Source organism: Staurois parvus, unplaced genomic scaffold (genome assembly GCF_062004578.1).
Source record: "Staurois parvus isolate SC_StPar_1 unplaced genomic scaffold, SC_StPar_1.0 ptg000158l, whole genome shotgun sequence".
Taxonomy (NCBI): domain Eukaryota; kingdom Metazoa; phylum Chordata; class Amphibia; order Anura; family Ranidae; genus Staurois; species Staurois parvus.
Genome location: NW_028317954.1, coordinates 254,880 through 268,904, shown reverse-complemented (window position 1 = coordinate 268,904; position 14,025 = coordinate 254,880). Strand labels below are relative to the sequence as shown.

Below are 14,025 nucleotides of genomic sequence, written 5' to 3'. Positions count from 1 at the left end.
CAATGATGGGGCGCAATTCCTGCCACTGATACCAATGATGGGGCGCTATTCCTCCCACTGACACCAATGATGGGGTGCTATTCCTCCCACTGATACCAATGATGGGCCGCTATTCCTCCCACTGACACCAATGATGGAACACTATTCCTCCCACTGACACTAATGATGGGACACTATTCCTCCCACTGACACCAATGATGGGGCACGATTCTTCCCACTGATACCAATGATGGGGCACTATTCCTCCCACTGACACTAATGATGGGACACTATTCCTCCCACTGACACCAATGATGGGGCACGATTCTTCCCACTGATACCAATGATGGGGCACTATTCCTCCCACTGACTAATGATGGGGCACTATTCCTCACACACTGACACTAATGATGGGGCACCATCATTGGTGTCAATGGGAGGAATAGTGCCCCATCATTGGTATCAGTGGAAGGAATAGCGCCCCATCATTGGTGTCAGTGGGAGGAGTAGTGCCTCATCATTGGTGTCAGTGGGAGGAATAGTGTCCCATCATTGGTATCAATGGGAGGAATAGTGCCCCATCATTGGTGTCAGTAAATGAAATAGTGCCCCATCATTGGTGTCAGCGGGAGGAGTAGTGCCTCATCATTGGTGTCAGTGGGAGGAATAGCACCCCATCATTGGTGTCAGTGGGAGGAATAGCACCCCATCATTGGTATACCATACTGAAATAGCATACCATATTGAAATCAAATCTGATGTTTTTTCATTTTTATTTGGTGTGCGTTGGAAGAGGGGTAGTCTTATACGGCGAGTATAGCTCAAAACCTATAGTTTAACAGGAAAAGTAGGGGGTCGTCTTATACGCCCAGTCGTCTTATATGCCGGAAAATACGGTATTCTTTTGTGCTGAAAGTGTGCTCACTGCATTACCCCAGCACAGTGACTGAGCTGTTACAGTGAGCTCCCTATCGTTGTTTAAGATCAGGAGCTTCTGATCAAGTAACCACTGTGACAGCCAATCACAGCATCACATACTCAGAAAGCCTGTCTCCTCACATTTACAATCTCTTAAAGGGCTGCTGGGCGGTGGAGGCAATGTTTCAATCTATGCCATGCGTGTTATTACAGCAGGTAATGCTGTGAGCATTCCCACACTGCACAGATGTAGAAGGATTTTTCTTTTTAACATTTATTTATTTTTACTATCTCAGTATATAGGAATGAACACTGAGTGAGCAGCACTGATCAACCTGATGTTCATTCAGGACAGGCAAAGGATTGGTGATTATATTACACTCATATTTACCAATCCTTTGATTGTCCATCCTAAAGTATCAGATTCTTTTCCTGGGCACCTGCAGTCTTCTACCCTGCACAGCCCCCATCTCCGCTGCTATTGTGTGTGTGTGTGGGGTGGGGGGGAAGCAAAAAGGAGACAGCAGGCCGTGCAGGGGACATAGCACAGAGCAGTATGCTAGCACTGCCAGCTGGAAGCGGTTCTGTGCCACTGTACTGTCTCCCCAGCCTGAGACAGTGCTGTTGTCCAAAGGTGTCACTGTTCCTCTTCCAGGAAGAGCATTACTGGCTGGATCACCAGATGAAAATAAAGGGAAAAAAGCTTTAAAGATTAAAAAAAAAAAAAACTAATACAGCCTCCAAATTTAATGCTCTTTCAGACAAGCAGGAAGCTCACTGCACTCTGAAAAGCAATCTGCAGTGGATCATTTTTCAGAGGGTGGAATAAAAGTGTCTGACAGGCCTTCAGGAGGTGCCACTGCCACCTCCAGACACCTGTATTTTGTTGTTTTACTTTTAATGGCCAGACTGCAATTTTACATTGTGGGACCATGCCGCAAGTGTGAACCAAGTGTTTGGCTCGCAGTTGTGGATCAGCCCTATTAAACTCAATGGGAGAGTTTGGAGGCGCCTGTCAAACTCTTTAGCGGAAGTTAAAAATATAGCACTATGTGTTCAGCCCTATCAGGCTGTAATGTTAGAACTATGGTGGGTGGCTGGGGGGTTGCTCAGCTACCCATTTCTACCCCCCTCTTTGGCTGCCAGTGTGAAAAAGTCCTAAAAGATTGGTGAGCTGCTATATATCGATTTCTTGTTTTTAAGTTTAAAGCTCAATTCTGGGAAACTTAAAATGACCCATTGCAGTGGGGCTGCACCTGCACTGAATGAGTTAACTGTTCGTTTGTCTAGTGATCCTCCGCATCCCTAGCAGGTGGTGCTTCCCCAAGCTCCAGCGGTGGACTGTTCCTCAGGTGTCCTCATGTCCAATGTAGAGCTTTAGACCTTGCATCTGTCTTGATGTGTTGACAAGTAATTAAAGGATAAGGTCACCTTTCGTAACATGTTACACCCAAATTCAGGGTGTAACATGATACAAACGGACCGGACCCCGCAAACCCCTAATCCCCGTTGTGATGGCTAGCAGGGGATCTTCTCCTCCCTGCTACCTGTCACAATTTTAAAAAACCGCGGCCGTGCGGGGCTTTGTCCACCTGGCCGCATCACTTAGTCACAGGATTCTTTGAATGAGAAAACTACAAGTCAGAGTTGTCGGCTTGTAGTTTTCAATATACTTGCACGGCACTGTTTGAGCCTTCCTGTCAGTATCTGCTTGCCCGTATGGGATATACAAGCGAGCAGATACACTGACAGGCCAGGAGGAGACCAGCTGGTGACAGGCTTTAGAGGCTCCGGAAACAAAAATAATAAATGCACATTTTTTTACCTGCACAAAAATGTATATTTATTATGTTTTTAAATGGTGAACATGGTAACCCTAGCAATGCAGGTCATTTTAGTTTCTTGGCGTTTGGCTTTAACCCTTTCACTGCCCGAGCCATTTTTTTGCACGTTTAAAAAAATAACTTTGGGCCTGAAGATTAAACAAAACCCTCAAAAATTATATATTTTCTAAAAGCAGACAGCCTAGAGAATAAAATAGTGGTAGTTCCAATTTTTTACACAATACAGAGCACGATATTCTCACAAAAGTCTAAGAAAATCAAAATTTCAGTAAAAACCACACTAAAGTGAATTTTAGGGCAAACAAACGCAATAAATTACCCACATTTTTGGGTAAAATAAAAAAGACGAGGTTGCACAAAGATGTCAAACCTTAAATTTGTGTGCGCTCGTGAAATTCTGTACCCTATATTTTCTATAGGCGACACTTCAAAAGCCCCTACAGATCATCAGTTTAGTGTTACGGAGGAGGTCTTGTGCTAGAATTATTAGTCTCGCTCCAGCGTGCGTGCCGATATTTTATGTTTTCAAGCATAGGTGCCCCCGACACGTGTGCTTAGGTATATATGTTGTGTATATGTGGGGGCTCACATTCTTTTGAGGGGGGATGTTATGTGCTTGGGTGTAACTTTATTTTTTGTAATTAAACAAATATATATTTTATTCTAACACATAGGGGACACAAAGTCCCCAATGTGATGATTTGTAGGTGACATGCAGGGTCTAAAAGATCCTGCATGTCTCCTCTGGGCTCCACTGCATTTATTGCAATGCAGATCACATTGCAATACATTCCTCCCTGGGGAAAGTGACAGGGTGACCCGGAACTGACATGCACGGTGCTTTCCGGGTAACAGCAAGAGGGGGAGGAGAATGGATGTGTGTCTGCTCTCCTCCTTGCCCTCCACATCGACCCCATGCCCATAGATGTCCAAGCGGAGCCTGTAATACATTGGGGGGGGCATGGAAGCAATCGGGGAGCAAAGCAGCCACCCAACTGCTTCCACCTAACAGGCAGGAGTCTGCTTGTCAGTGTTATAAACATTACCAGTGGCTGAAGCCACCGGATTGTGTGTAAACCCCCCCCTGCTGCCAGGATTGTATGATATATGTACCTGGCAGCAAAAGGCTTAAGGCCCCTTTCACAGGAAGAAGCTTTCTCTCTCATCAGAAGAGGATCTATGAGGTGATCCCCTGCTGAATGGAGCAGAGTGGGACGAATGACCCATCTGTGCATGTGTGTTCACTCAGTTTACGCACAGCAGACCCAGACAGACCCCACTCTACTCTGTGGGTGGCCCGGTGTAAATGGACTCTGTCTATTTACATCCAGCTACCTCCAAACCGCTTCACAGTCCATTTGTTTTTTTTTTGCAGACCTGATTGGACTCAGAAGTAGGCTTGTGTCTGTTTACACCCGCCTTTCCATAGGGATGCATGGATTTTTCGATCAGGTCCACCTGGAAATCTGACAGGCGGACCCGGTTGGAACACTCGTGTAAAAAGGTCTTAAAGCGGCGTTCCAGATGTTGTTTATTAAAAGTCAGCAGCTACAAAAACGGTAGCTGCTGACTTTAAATAAACACACACTCACCTGTCCCAGAGTCCAGCGATGTTCTCACCTGTACCATCCCTTCTCCCCTCCATGGCGCTGGCATCTCTACTGTGGGCTCCAGGCTGTGACAGCTTGAGGCTTCACAGCCTGGTGCCCACTGCACCTCCTAATTGGTCCAGCAGTGGGAACAGGTACCTGTCAAAACCAGGTACCCCCCCCCCCAAAGGTGCAAAATATGGCAATGGATGGGGGAGGCAAATAAGCAGAGCTTCCACTTCTGAGTGGAGCTCCGCTTTAATAACATGCTAAAAGTGCAATCAAAAAGAAAGTGTTTATTTGTTCTAGGGTCTGTTCATTAGAAGAATATCCATCCATTCAGTGTATGTATAAATACAATACACCCAACAACTGTTACAAAGAGAGAAATCACACTGTGGTATGCAGTGTGGCTGGAGAGTTTCTATTCAGGACACCAACTCTTACTAAACCTGGATTCGGAGACCCACACTAGTTCAGACACAACAAAAGTTTCCTGAATCTCTCAGCCCAAACGAACCTCCCCTGTGGCCATGTCAGGCGCTCTATCCACAGCACAGGGGGAACGCACACTAGCAGTAGAAAGGTCACAGTGTGTCATGTGTGTTCAGAGTTCATATGCAGTGACTGGGAAGTGCTCGGCCTACACGGCTTTCCCATAATGAGCCACACAGCCTGCACTCCGCAGAGTCCGCTCCCAGCCCAAACCCACATACCGCCAGACCTAACCTGCTTCCGACTCCTCTGCGTAATGACACGCCGACTGTCGGTTCCGAGGCCCGGACCGAGCCTCTAAGCATCACGCCCAATTCCACCACTGCAAAGCGGAACCAATAATCCTTCTTCCTGTTCCCGCGAGACACTGAAATCGAAGCACAGGGAACAAGTGTATGGAGCGTAAATGTGTTCCGTACTGTGCTGAGATGTTGTTGCCATGGAAACCTTTCTTTTTCTTTCTGCTGACATCAAGCTAAGAGAGTGCCCTGTTTGTAAATGATACTTAGGACCAAAATATTAAACTGCCTGCATATCCCCAGCTCTTGGTAGTTTTGCAGGATAGTTTATTCTGCACGGAAATATTACAACTTTGAGAAGAGAAGCTTAAAGTGTTGCTAAACCCACAACAGTGAAATCAATCTGTATATGTAGTAAAGCATGCTTGTTATACTCACTGGGGAATCTAAGGGGTTAATCCTCCAAACTGTGTAAAACCCCTGTTTGATCCTGGCTTTTCTGATCCTCTCCTACTTCCAGCGTCCTCTCTTATCTCCTGATAAGACATATCGCGTGGAATTGTTCTGCACGTGCTCAGTTTGGTGTGCATAGCGAGAGAGGGTTTTTTTTTCTTTGGACAGTGCATGTGATCAGCACAGGGCCAATCAGCACTGTCCAGACAGATGTTAAGGGTTCTGCATCCTCCTAGAGCATAAAGAAAACTCCTCCTACAAGCTTTTACCAGTGCTCTGCTGAACACTGATAGAAGTCACAAGACTAACTGCTGATGATAAAAACAGGTACTTAGCAGTTTATATTTACTGAAATAATTGCATTTCCATGTTCTGTGTACTGTGGGAGACCAAATATAGTGAATTCAGGGGCCTGAATTTAGTAACACTTTAAGGGGGACTATTATTAATATATAGATTTTTTACACTTTGTGCAGTGCTTTAAAATATAAAGGAAGATAGTACAGTTTCAATACAAAAAAAACTAAGAGGATTAAGAGGGCCCTGCTCATAAGAGCTTGCAATCTAATATGGTGGGATAAATGATACAAAAGGTTGAGCTGATGGAAGTGATAAATGTTTAATTGGAGGTGTGGTAGGCTTCCCTGAAGAAATTCCAGGGATCCCCTTGTTCTGTTAGTCGATCCTGCTCAGGTGCTCACACACTGTAGTTTGTAGCAGACATTTTATTAGGTGCTCATAGCTGCCATTATACATGTGTATGTCCTAAGAACTACAACCAAAGAGAGGCAATAACACAGTTGTACCAGTATCTAAGTAGTGAGACCCCTAGAGGCCATACACAGCATATAAAATATTGCTACAACCTTTTTCTTCTAAATAAAAGAACAATGAAATATAACAAACACAAATTGGTGAAGTAGAACATAGCTATAAATTAGATATAATCCTTGAGGTGAGCCGGCTTTCTGATTGTTCTGCCAGCTCGCGTAACATATGAGGTTTATTCACAGAAATCTTGGTGTTCTTCTGATTCTGGCAGTCTATTTTCTGGGACTGTCTCTCTCTGCCTAGAGACCTCCCTATGCTCCTCAGCAGTCCCTGTTTCTTTGTTGCTGGTATTCATAGTCTCATCGCTTTGAGTGTCCATATACTGTTCCCAGGGCCCTGTATCATCTCCTTCTTGTGTTTTTCTCAGATGTCTCCGATTTCTCCTCCATCTTCTTCCTTCCTCTGTTATAATTTCATAGGACCGTGGTCCCAATTTCTGTACAACCTTCGCTTTTTTCCAGTGTTTATCATATTTGCCTATTGGCTGAATCCATACATTTTCATTGTGCTGGAGAACAGGCAGATCTTTTGCAGATTTATTATAATAGAAAGCTTGCCTATCTTGATTCTTCGTTAGTTTGGCTTTAACATTGCCCACAAGCTTTGGCTTTAGTAGTTGACCTGCAGTTGGTAGGAGAGTCCTTGTACGTCTACTCATAAGCCGCTGTGCTGGACTGGTGTCTAGGCCTTGTGTGGGTGTGTTTCTGTGGTCCAGTATAGACAGGCATATCTCTGTACCTGCCTGTTTTGCCTTTTGCATGAGTCTTTTGGCTGTTTTTACTGCTGACTCTGCTTTACCATTACTCTGTGGATATCCAGGAGATGATGTCTGGTGTTCAAATTCCCACCTCTCCCTGAATTTTTTGAATTCTTCCAATGTAAATTGAGCAGCGTTGTCAGAGAACACAATATCCGGAATGCCATATCTGGCAAAATGGGCCTTGAGTTTTTTAATTACTGTTTTGGCCCTTGTGTCCTGTAAGTAGTCTATCTCCCAGAAGTTGGAAAAATAGTCCACAGTTACCAGATATTCCTTGTCTTTCCACGTGAACAGATCTGTTCCTACCTTTGACCATGGTCTGTTTGGAATTGGATGTGGTTGCAATGTCTCTTTCAGTTGCTTATCATTGCACGATGCACATATTTCACACTGTGCTATAAAGTTTTTTATGTGGTCATTCATTCCAGGCCAATAAACATATTCTCGTGCACGACGTAGACATCCTTCTACACCTAAGTGAGTCGAGTGCAATCTTTCTATAATGTCTCTAAGGGATTTTGGTATGACAGCCCTTTCTCCTTTAAAGATGATTCCATGCTGCACAGAGAGTTCATCTCTTATGTGAAAAAATGGAGAAACCTCCATTGGAGCATGCTGCTTGTGTTTTGGCCATCCCTTCAAGATGACAGTCTTTAGGATCTGTAGAGTTATATCTTCCGCTGTGCAGGTCTGTATTTGTTTCAGTCTGTCTTTTGAGACAGACAGATATTCACACATATTGATGCTTTCAATGTCTTTTTCTTCTTCATTTGTGATGGGTAAGTAAGCTCTGCTTAGGGCATCTGCAATCAGTAAATCCTTCCCTGGACAGTAACAAATGTTAAAATCATATTTTTGAAGCCTTAACAGCATACGCTGCAGTCTTTTTGGGGCATTCAGTAGTGGCTTCTTTGTAATACTTTCTAAAGGCTTGTGATCTGAATGCACCACCACTTGTCGACCGTAGGTGTACTGGTGAAATTTCTCTAACCCAAATACTACCGCTAGTAGTTCCTTCTCGATTTGAGCATATCCTTGCTCTGTTAGAGTTAACGCTCTGCTTGCATATGTGATTGGCTGTTTATCCTGCATTAGTGTGGCTCCAAGGCCGGTTTCTGAGGCATCACATTGTACTACCACTGCTTGATCTGGATCAAAATATTTTAGCGTTGCTGCGTCTGCAATAGCATTTTTCACTGACTGAAAAGCAGTTTTATGGCTTTCTGTCCATTCCCAGAGTACGTCTTTGTGAGTTAGCTGTCTCAGTGGCTCACACATCTGATAAATGCTTGCAAAATTTGGAAAGATAATTCACCATGCCCAGGAATCGTTGTACTCCACGTATATCTGTAGGTGTCGGCATGTCCTGTATTGCCCTCACCTTCTCTGGATCGACTTTAACACCATTTGAGGTAAGAAGATGTCCAATATATGGTACTTCTGTCATTTTTAGTTTAACTTTTGCCAGGTTCAGTTTGATTTGTTTTTTTCTACATCTGTCTAAGAATTGTATCATCTTTTTATCGTCATCCTTTGTTGCGGATTCTAGATCATCACCTTCCCCAACTATTAGTATATCGTCTGCTATTATTTTTACTCCAGACAGTCCTTCCAAAGCTTGCATCAATTTTTGTTGGAACACTTCTGGAGCCGGGCTTAATCCCATTGGCATTCTCAGCCACTTATAGCGTCCAAATGGGGAAGAAAATGCTGTTAATAAACTTGATTCTTTATCCAGTTCCACGTGCCAGAACCAATTTTTCACATCACATACCGAAAATATTTTAGCCTTTGATAGATCTGGTAGAATATCTTCTATTATTGGCATTGGATAGTGATTTCTTTTCAGGGCCTTGTTCAGTGGCTTAGGATCAATGCATATTCTTAACTTGCCTGATGGTTTTTTTACTACCACCAAACTGCTTATCCAGTCTGTGCTTTCCTGTACTGGTGCTATCATACCTCTGCTGTGCAAATCCTGCAGTTCCTCTTTAAGCTGTTGCATTACGGCTACAGGTACTCTTCTTGTAGGCAGTCTGGTAGGCTGTATTGTATTATCAATTTCTAGTTTGTATTTACCTTCCAGGCACCCATCACCTTCAAATAAATCAGCATACTCTTGTTTTATGTGGTGAAAATCCAAAATGTATTCTGCCTGTTGTTTAGGATTTTGAGTATTCTCAGAAACTTCCAGAGCCATGATGTTATGGGACTGCACCTTTATTAAGTCCATAGCCTGAACTGCTTTAACTCCCAGCAAACGAATGTGATCATCGTCCTGCAACACAGTAAACTCCACTCTGTAGCTCTTTCTGTTACGTGGATTTCTTAAATTTAGCTTGCATGTTCCCATGGGTTTCAGAACACTTTTGTTGTATATGACCAGTACCTTATCAGTGGGCTCAATGGGAACCTGTTTGTTAAGCAGAGTAAATGGAATGACATTGCAGCTTGCTCCACAATCCAGCTGAAATCTTATGGGCTGTTCATCCACCATAAATATGGCAAAGAGCTGCTTTGCATCATTGGCTACTGGCTGTTTGACTGCATTGACGTTCTCTGTTGCAGACTGCAGCTGCAGCCATGTGATGCCCTCTGTGCTGTCCTCGTCTGTGTCCTGGGTCACTGTGTGGACTTGTCTGTACTGTTTGCTGGTTTTGAATCTGCACACAGCTGAAAAGTGGTTCATCTTGCCACAAGTCCTGCAGGACTCCCCATATGCTGGACATTTCTCTTTGTCTCTTTCATGTCTTTTGCCACAGTATTTACACTGGACTGAGCTCACAGGGAGCCTGGACCTTGCTCTGCCTTTCACAGATACTGCATGTACTGAGGCATCACTGGTGCCCTCCATCATCTTCAGCCTGTCTTTAGTCAGGTCAGCAGCCCTGCAGATTTGTATACATTTCTCCAAAGCCAGCTCTTCCTCCCTCAGTAATCTTTCTCTGAGGTGAGAGTCTCTGATGCCACACACTATCCTGTCTCGGATAAGGGAGTCCCTGATGTCCCCAAATCCACAGGTTGCAGCCAGTCTCCTCAGCTCTGTCACATATCTGTCCACACTGTCCCCAATCTCCTGATTCCTTGAGAAGAACTTATATCCACTGTCATTCTTTTTGGGGTCACAGTGCTTATCAAATGCTTGCAGTATGTCTGTCAGTGCCATGCTGTCTGTGAGCAGGGTCTCGGCTAGTTCTCTGCCTTTTTCCCCAAATCAAGTAATAAAACAGCTTTACTTCCCTCTGCTCATCTCTGGGTGCCACTGTCAGGTCCACATACAGAGTAAACTCTTCCTTCCAGTGTCTCCATGTCTGTGAGAGATTGGAAGAAGTGACATCCAGTCTCTGAGGGGGTTTCAGGCCACTCTCCATAGTGCAGTCTGATAGGGACTCTGTACTTACAGTTGCTGATTCTCTGTACAGTTCTAGTGTCACACAATCTGTATTTGTAGACAGAAGACTTGCTATTCAGAGGTCCAGTGCTCAGCTTCCACCGTGTTCTGTTAGTCGATCCTGCTCAGGTGCTCACACACTGTAGTTCGTAGCAGACATTTTATTAGGTGCTCATAGCTGCCATTATACATGTGTATATCCTAAGAACTACAACCAAAGAGAGGCAATAACACAGTTGTACCAGTATCTAAGTAGTGAGACCATACGCAGCATATAACATATTGCTACACCCCTAATGGCAGTCAGAGCAGGGGATAGCTTGACAGATTTAGGTAGAGAGTATCAGAGGATGGGGAGGCTCTTGTGAAATCTTGGAGAGGAGCCTGAGAGGAGGAGACAAGGGAGCTTGAGAGCAGAAGGTCATGGGAGGAGCAGAGAGGACGGTTTGAGTGATATTTGGAGACAAGATCAGCAATGTAGCTCAGGGCAGAGTTGTGAATAGCTTGGTATGTTGTTGTTAGCAAATTTCCATTGCCGCTGCTATAGCAACATGTAAACAAAGGGTTGGAAGAGCTGTGGCCCGCACATGCTCTTTGCACTTGTGTCTTGTGTCTTTGTGTTGCTATTACTCTGTTCTGACTCTTGTGACTCTCCTGGTATTCTGATTCGGCTTGTGACTTGACTATTCTTTGTATTCTCCTTTGATCTGATCCTCTGTTGCTGAACCCGGCTCGTGACCTGTGATTCTTGTCTGCTGTCCTGTACCGTTTTGTCCTGTTGTTGTTGACCCCGGCTTGTCTGACTACTCTTTTGTCTCTTCCACCAGTTACACGCCATTGGCGGCGGCCATTACCGCAGCTGAGGTGTCTCGGGGGCCGCGACCTGGTTTTTGGCTGCGTCAAGTCCATCCCCACCATCAGGGGCCCTGGTGAAGGGCAGCCTGGGACTTAGACTCCGCGCCCTGAGGGACTTCGGTCTGTGGGTGGTGGTTGTCGTCAGCCAGTGCGTTACATTGTTAGGCCTGCCTGTCCGTTCCTCAGCTCCTGCCCTGACATTACACAAGTGCCATGAACCCTGACGGTGCAGGCACGCCTTCGCTCCCAACGCTAGTCGCCAGACTCGATCAAAAGGATCACCTGTTGGATCAGTTCGCTCAGGCGTTGCAAACTCTGCTTGCACGCACTGCACACCTTGCTCCTGGTGCTATTAGGCCGGTAGTCGCTCCGGTGGTCTCTCCCGCTGCTTCTCCGCCTATTGTGTCCACCACCTCGACGGCTGCATCAGCGGCGCCCAGAGGTATGTCTGGTTCTGCCCCTCTTCCACAGCGCTTTGGGGGTGAGCCGAGTCAGTGTCGTGGGTTCCTCAACCAGGTGGGTATTTATTTTGAATTAATACCCCACGCCTTCCCGTCTGAGAGGTCAAAGGTTGGGTTCCTAATTTCACTACTCTCAGACAAGGCCTTGGCCTGGGCAAATCCCTTATGGGAGAGGAACGACCCGGTGATTCAAGATTTTTCCGGTTTTGTCGATGCCTTCTGTAGGGTATTCGACGTACCGGCTCGTTCCGCCTCGGCGGCCAAGCTGCTCATGACCATGCATCAGGGTTCACGGACCGTGGCCGAGTACGCTATAGAGTTTCGTACCCTGGCGGCAGAGGTCGGTTGGAACAATGAGGCTCTGGTGGCTGCGTTTTCCCATGGTCTTTCTGACACATTGAAGGACGAGATTGCAGCTAAGGAACTGCCTGTGGTGTTGGAGGAGCTCATCTCTTTCCTGATCCTGATTGACACCAGGCTCAGGGAGAGGCCTTCACTCAAGGAACACCTGCGGAGGCCTTCCAATCGACTGGCACCTGCGTTTTCTGTCCCACCCGTTCCTCCCTCTCCTCCCACGCCTCCTGGGGATAGCTTGTCTGGTGGGGGACCCATGCAGCTGGGGTTTGCTCGCCTTTCCGAGGGGGAGCGGGCCGCTCGGCGTCGGGAGGGTCGCTGCCTGTACTGTGGCCTCGGTGGTCACTTTCGGCAGTCTTGTCCGGTCCGTCCGGGAAACGCTCGCACCTGAGATCATGTCGGGGACAGATCTTGGGTGGAGTTTCCTCGTCCCCGGTGTTCCGCAAGGATAAGCCACTGATCACCGTGGTCCTTTCTTGGACGGGGGGCTCGGTGACGGCCCAGGCGTTGGTAGACTCTGGGGCCGGTGGGTTGTTCTTGGACAGCTCGTTTGCTGCACAGCACTCCATTCCCCTGCAGGCTCGTGCTGCCCCATTGGTTCTCGAAGCAATAGATGGCAGGCCCCTGCAACCGCCGCAGGTTACCCACGAGACTCTGCCAATAGAGGTAGCTATTGGGGCTGTTCACAGGGAGTTGGCCTGTTTTCAGGTGATTTCTTCCCCACACTATTCGGTGGTTTTGGGGTATCCCTGGCTCCAGAGGCACAATCCAACCTTCAATTGGCAAACAGCCGAGATTCTCTCATGGTCTCCACAGTGTGGGGCCGGGTGCATCCGGGGGCCGGTTAAGGTATTGTGTGCCTCTTCGGACTCTGCGTTGCCCACCGACTATGGGGAGTACCGGGACGTGTTTGATAAGGTACGCGCTGGTACCTTACCACCGCATCGTCCTTACGACTGCGCCATATCCTTGCAACCCGGGGCCACTCCTCCACGTGGCAGGGTGTACCCTCTCTCGGTTGCGGAGAATAACGCCATGGAGGAGTACGTTGTGGATGCGCTTTCCCGGGGGCACATTCGTAAGTCTACTTCCCCAGCAGGAGCGGGTTTTTTTTTCGTAAAGAAGAAAGGTGGGGAATTGAGGCCCTGCATCGATTATAGGGGTCTCAATCGGATTACCATTAAAAATGCATATCCAATTCCTTTGATTTCTGAGTTGTTCAACCGCCTTAAGGGAGCAACAGTCTTTACCAAACTCAACCTTAGGGCGGCGTACAACCTCGTACGGATCAGACAGGGGGATGAGTGGAAGACCGCGTTTAACACCAGAACTGGGCACTACGAATACCTGGTGATGCCCTTCGGATTGTGTAACGCGCCCGCGGTTTTTCAGGAATTCATAAACGATGTCCTTCGTGATTTGTTGCAGCAGTGCGTTGTGGTTTACCTGGATGACATCTTGGTTTACTCTGCCTCCATGGAGTCCCATGTCCAGGATGTCAAGCAGGTGCTGCAACGATTCCGTGAGAACGGACTCTTTTGTAAACTCGAGAAGTGCGAGTTCCATCGATCCCAGGTTGCCTTTTTGGGCTACATAGTTTCCGCGGAGGGATTTTCCATGGACCCTCAGAAGGTTGCGGCGGTTCTGCAGTGGCCTCGTCCCAATGGTCTTCGGCCCATTCAGCGCTTTCTGGGTTTTGCCAACTACTATTGGAGGTTCATCAGGAACTTCTCCACATTGGCAAAGCCTCTCTCTGACCTAACCAAGAAGGGGAGTAACCCTCACGAGTGGCCATCCGAGGCCATCATAGCTTTCGAGGCTCTGAAAGCTGCCTTTGCTTCGGCTCCGATTCTTTC

At 46.7% G+C, this 14,025-nt stretch overlaps 1 protein-coding gene across 2 annotated transcripts in view; it reads right to left on the bottom strand.

Annotated features, from left to right (window-relative positions):
* USP30 (ubiquitin specific peptidase 30) overlaps positions 1 to 5,202 on the bottom strand; it is a 75,514-nt gene extending 70,312 nt beyond the window's left edge. Inside the window, exon 1 of one of the 2 annotated variants that reach the window (XM_089675759.1) lies at positions 5,060 to 5,202. In XM_089675759.1, coding sequence (XP_089531885.1) covers positions 5,060 to 5,130 — 71 coding nt within the window. In that variant the 5' untranslated portion in view covers positions 5,131 to 5,202. Of the gene's footprint in view, positions 1 to 5,046 lie in introns of both variants that reach the window. The other variant, XM_089675760.1, reaches the window with a different exon arrangement.
* Positions 5,203 to 14,025: the final 8,823 nt, after the last annotated feature.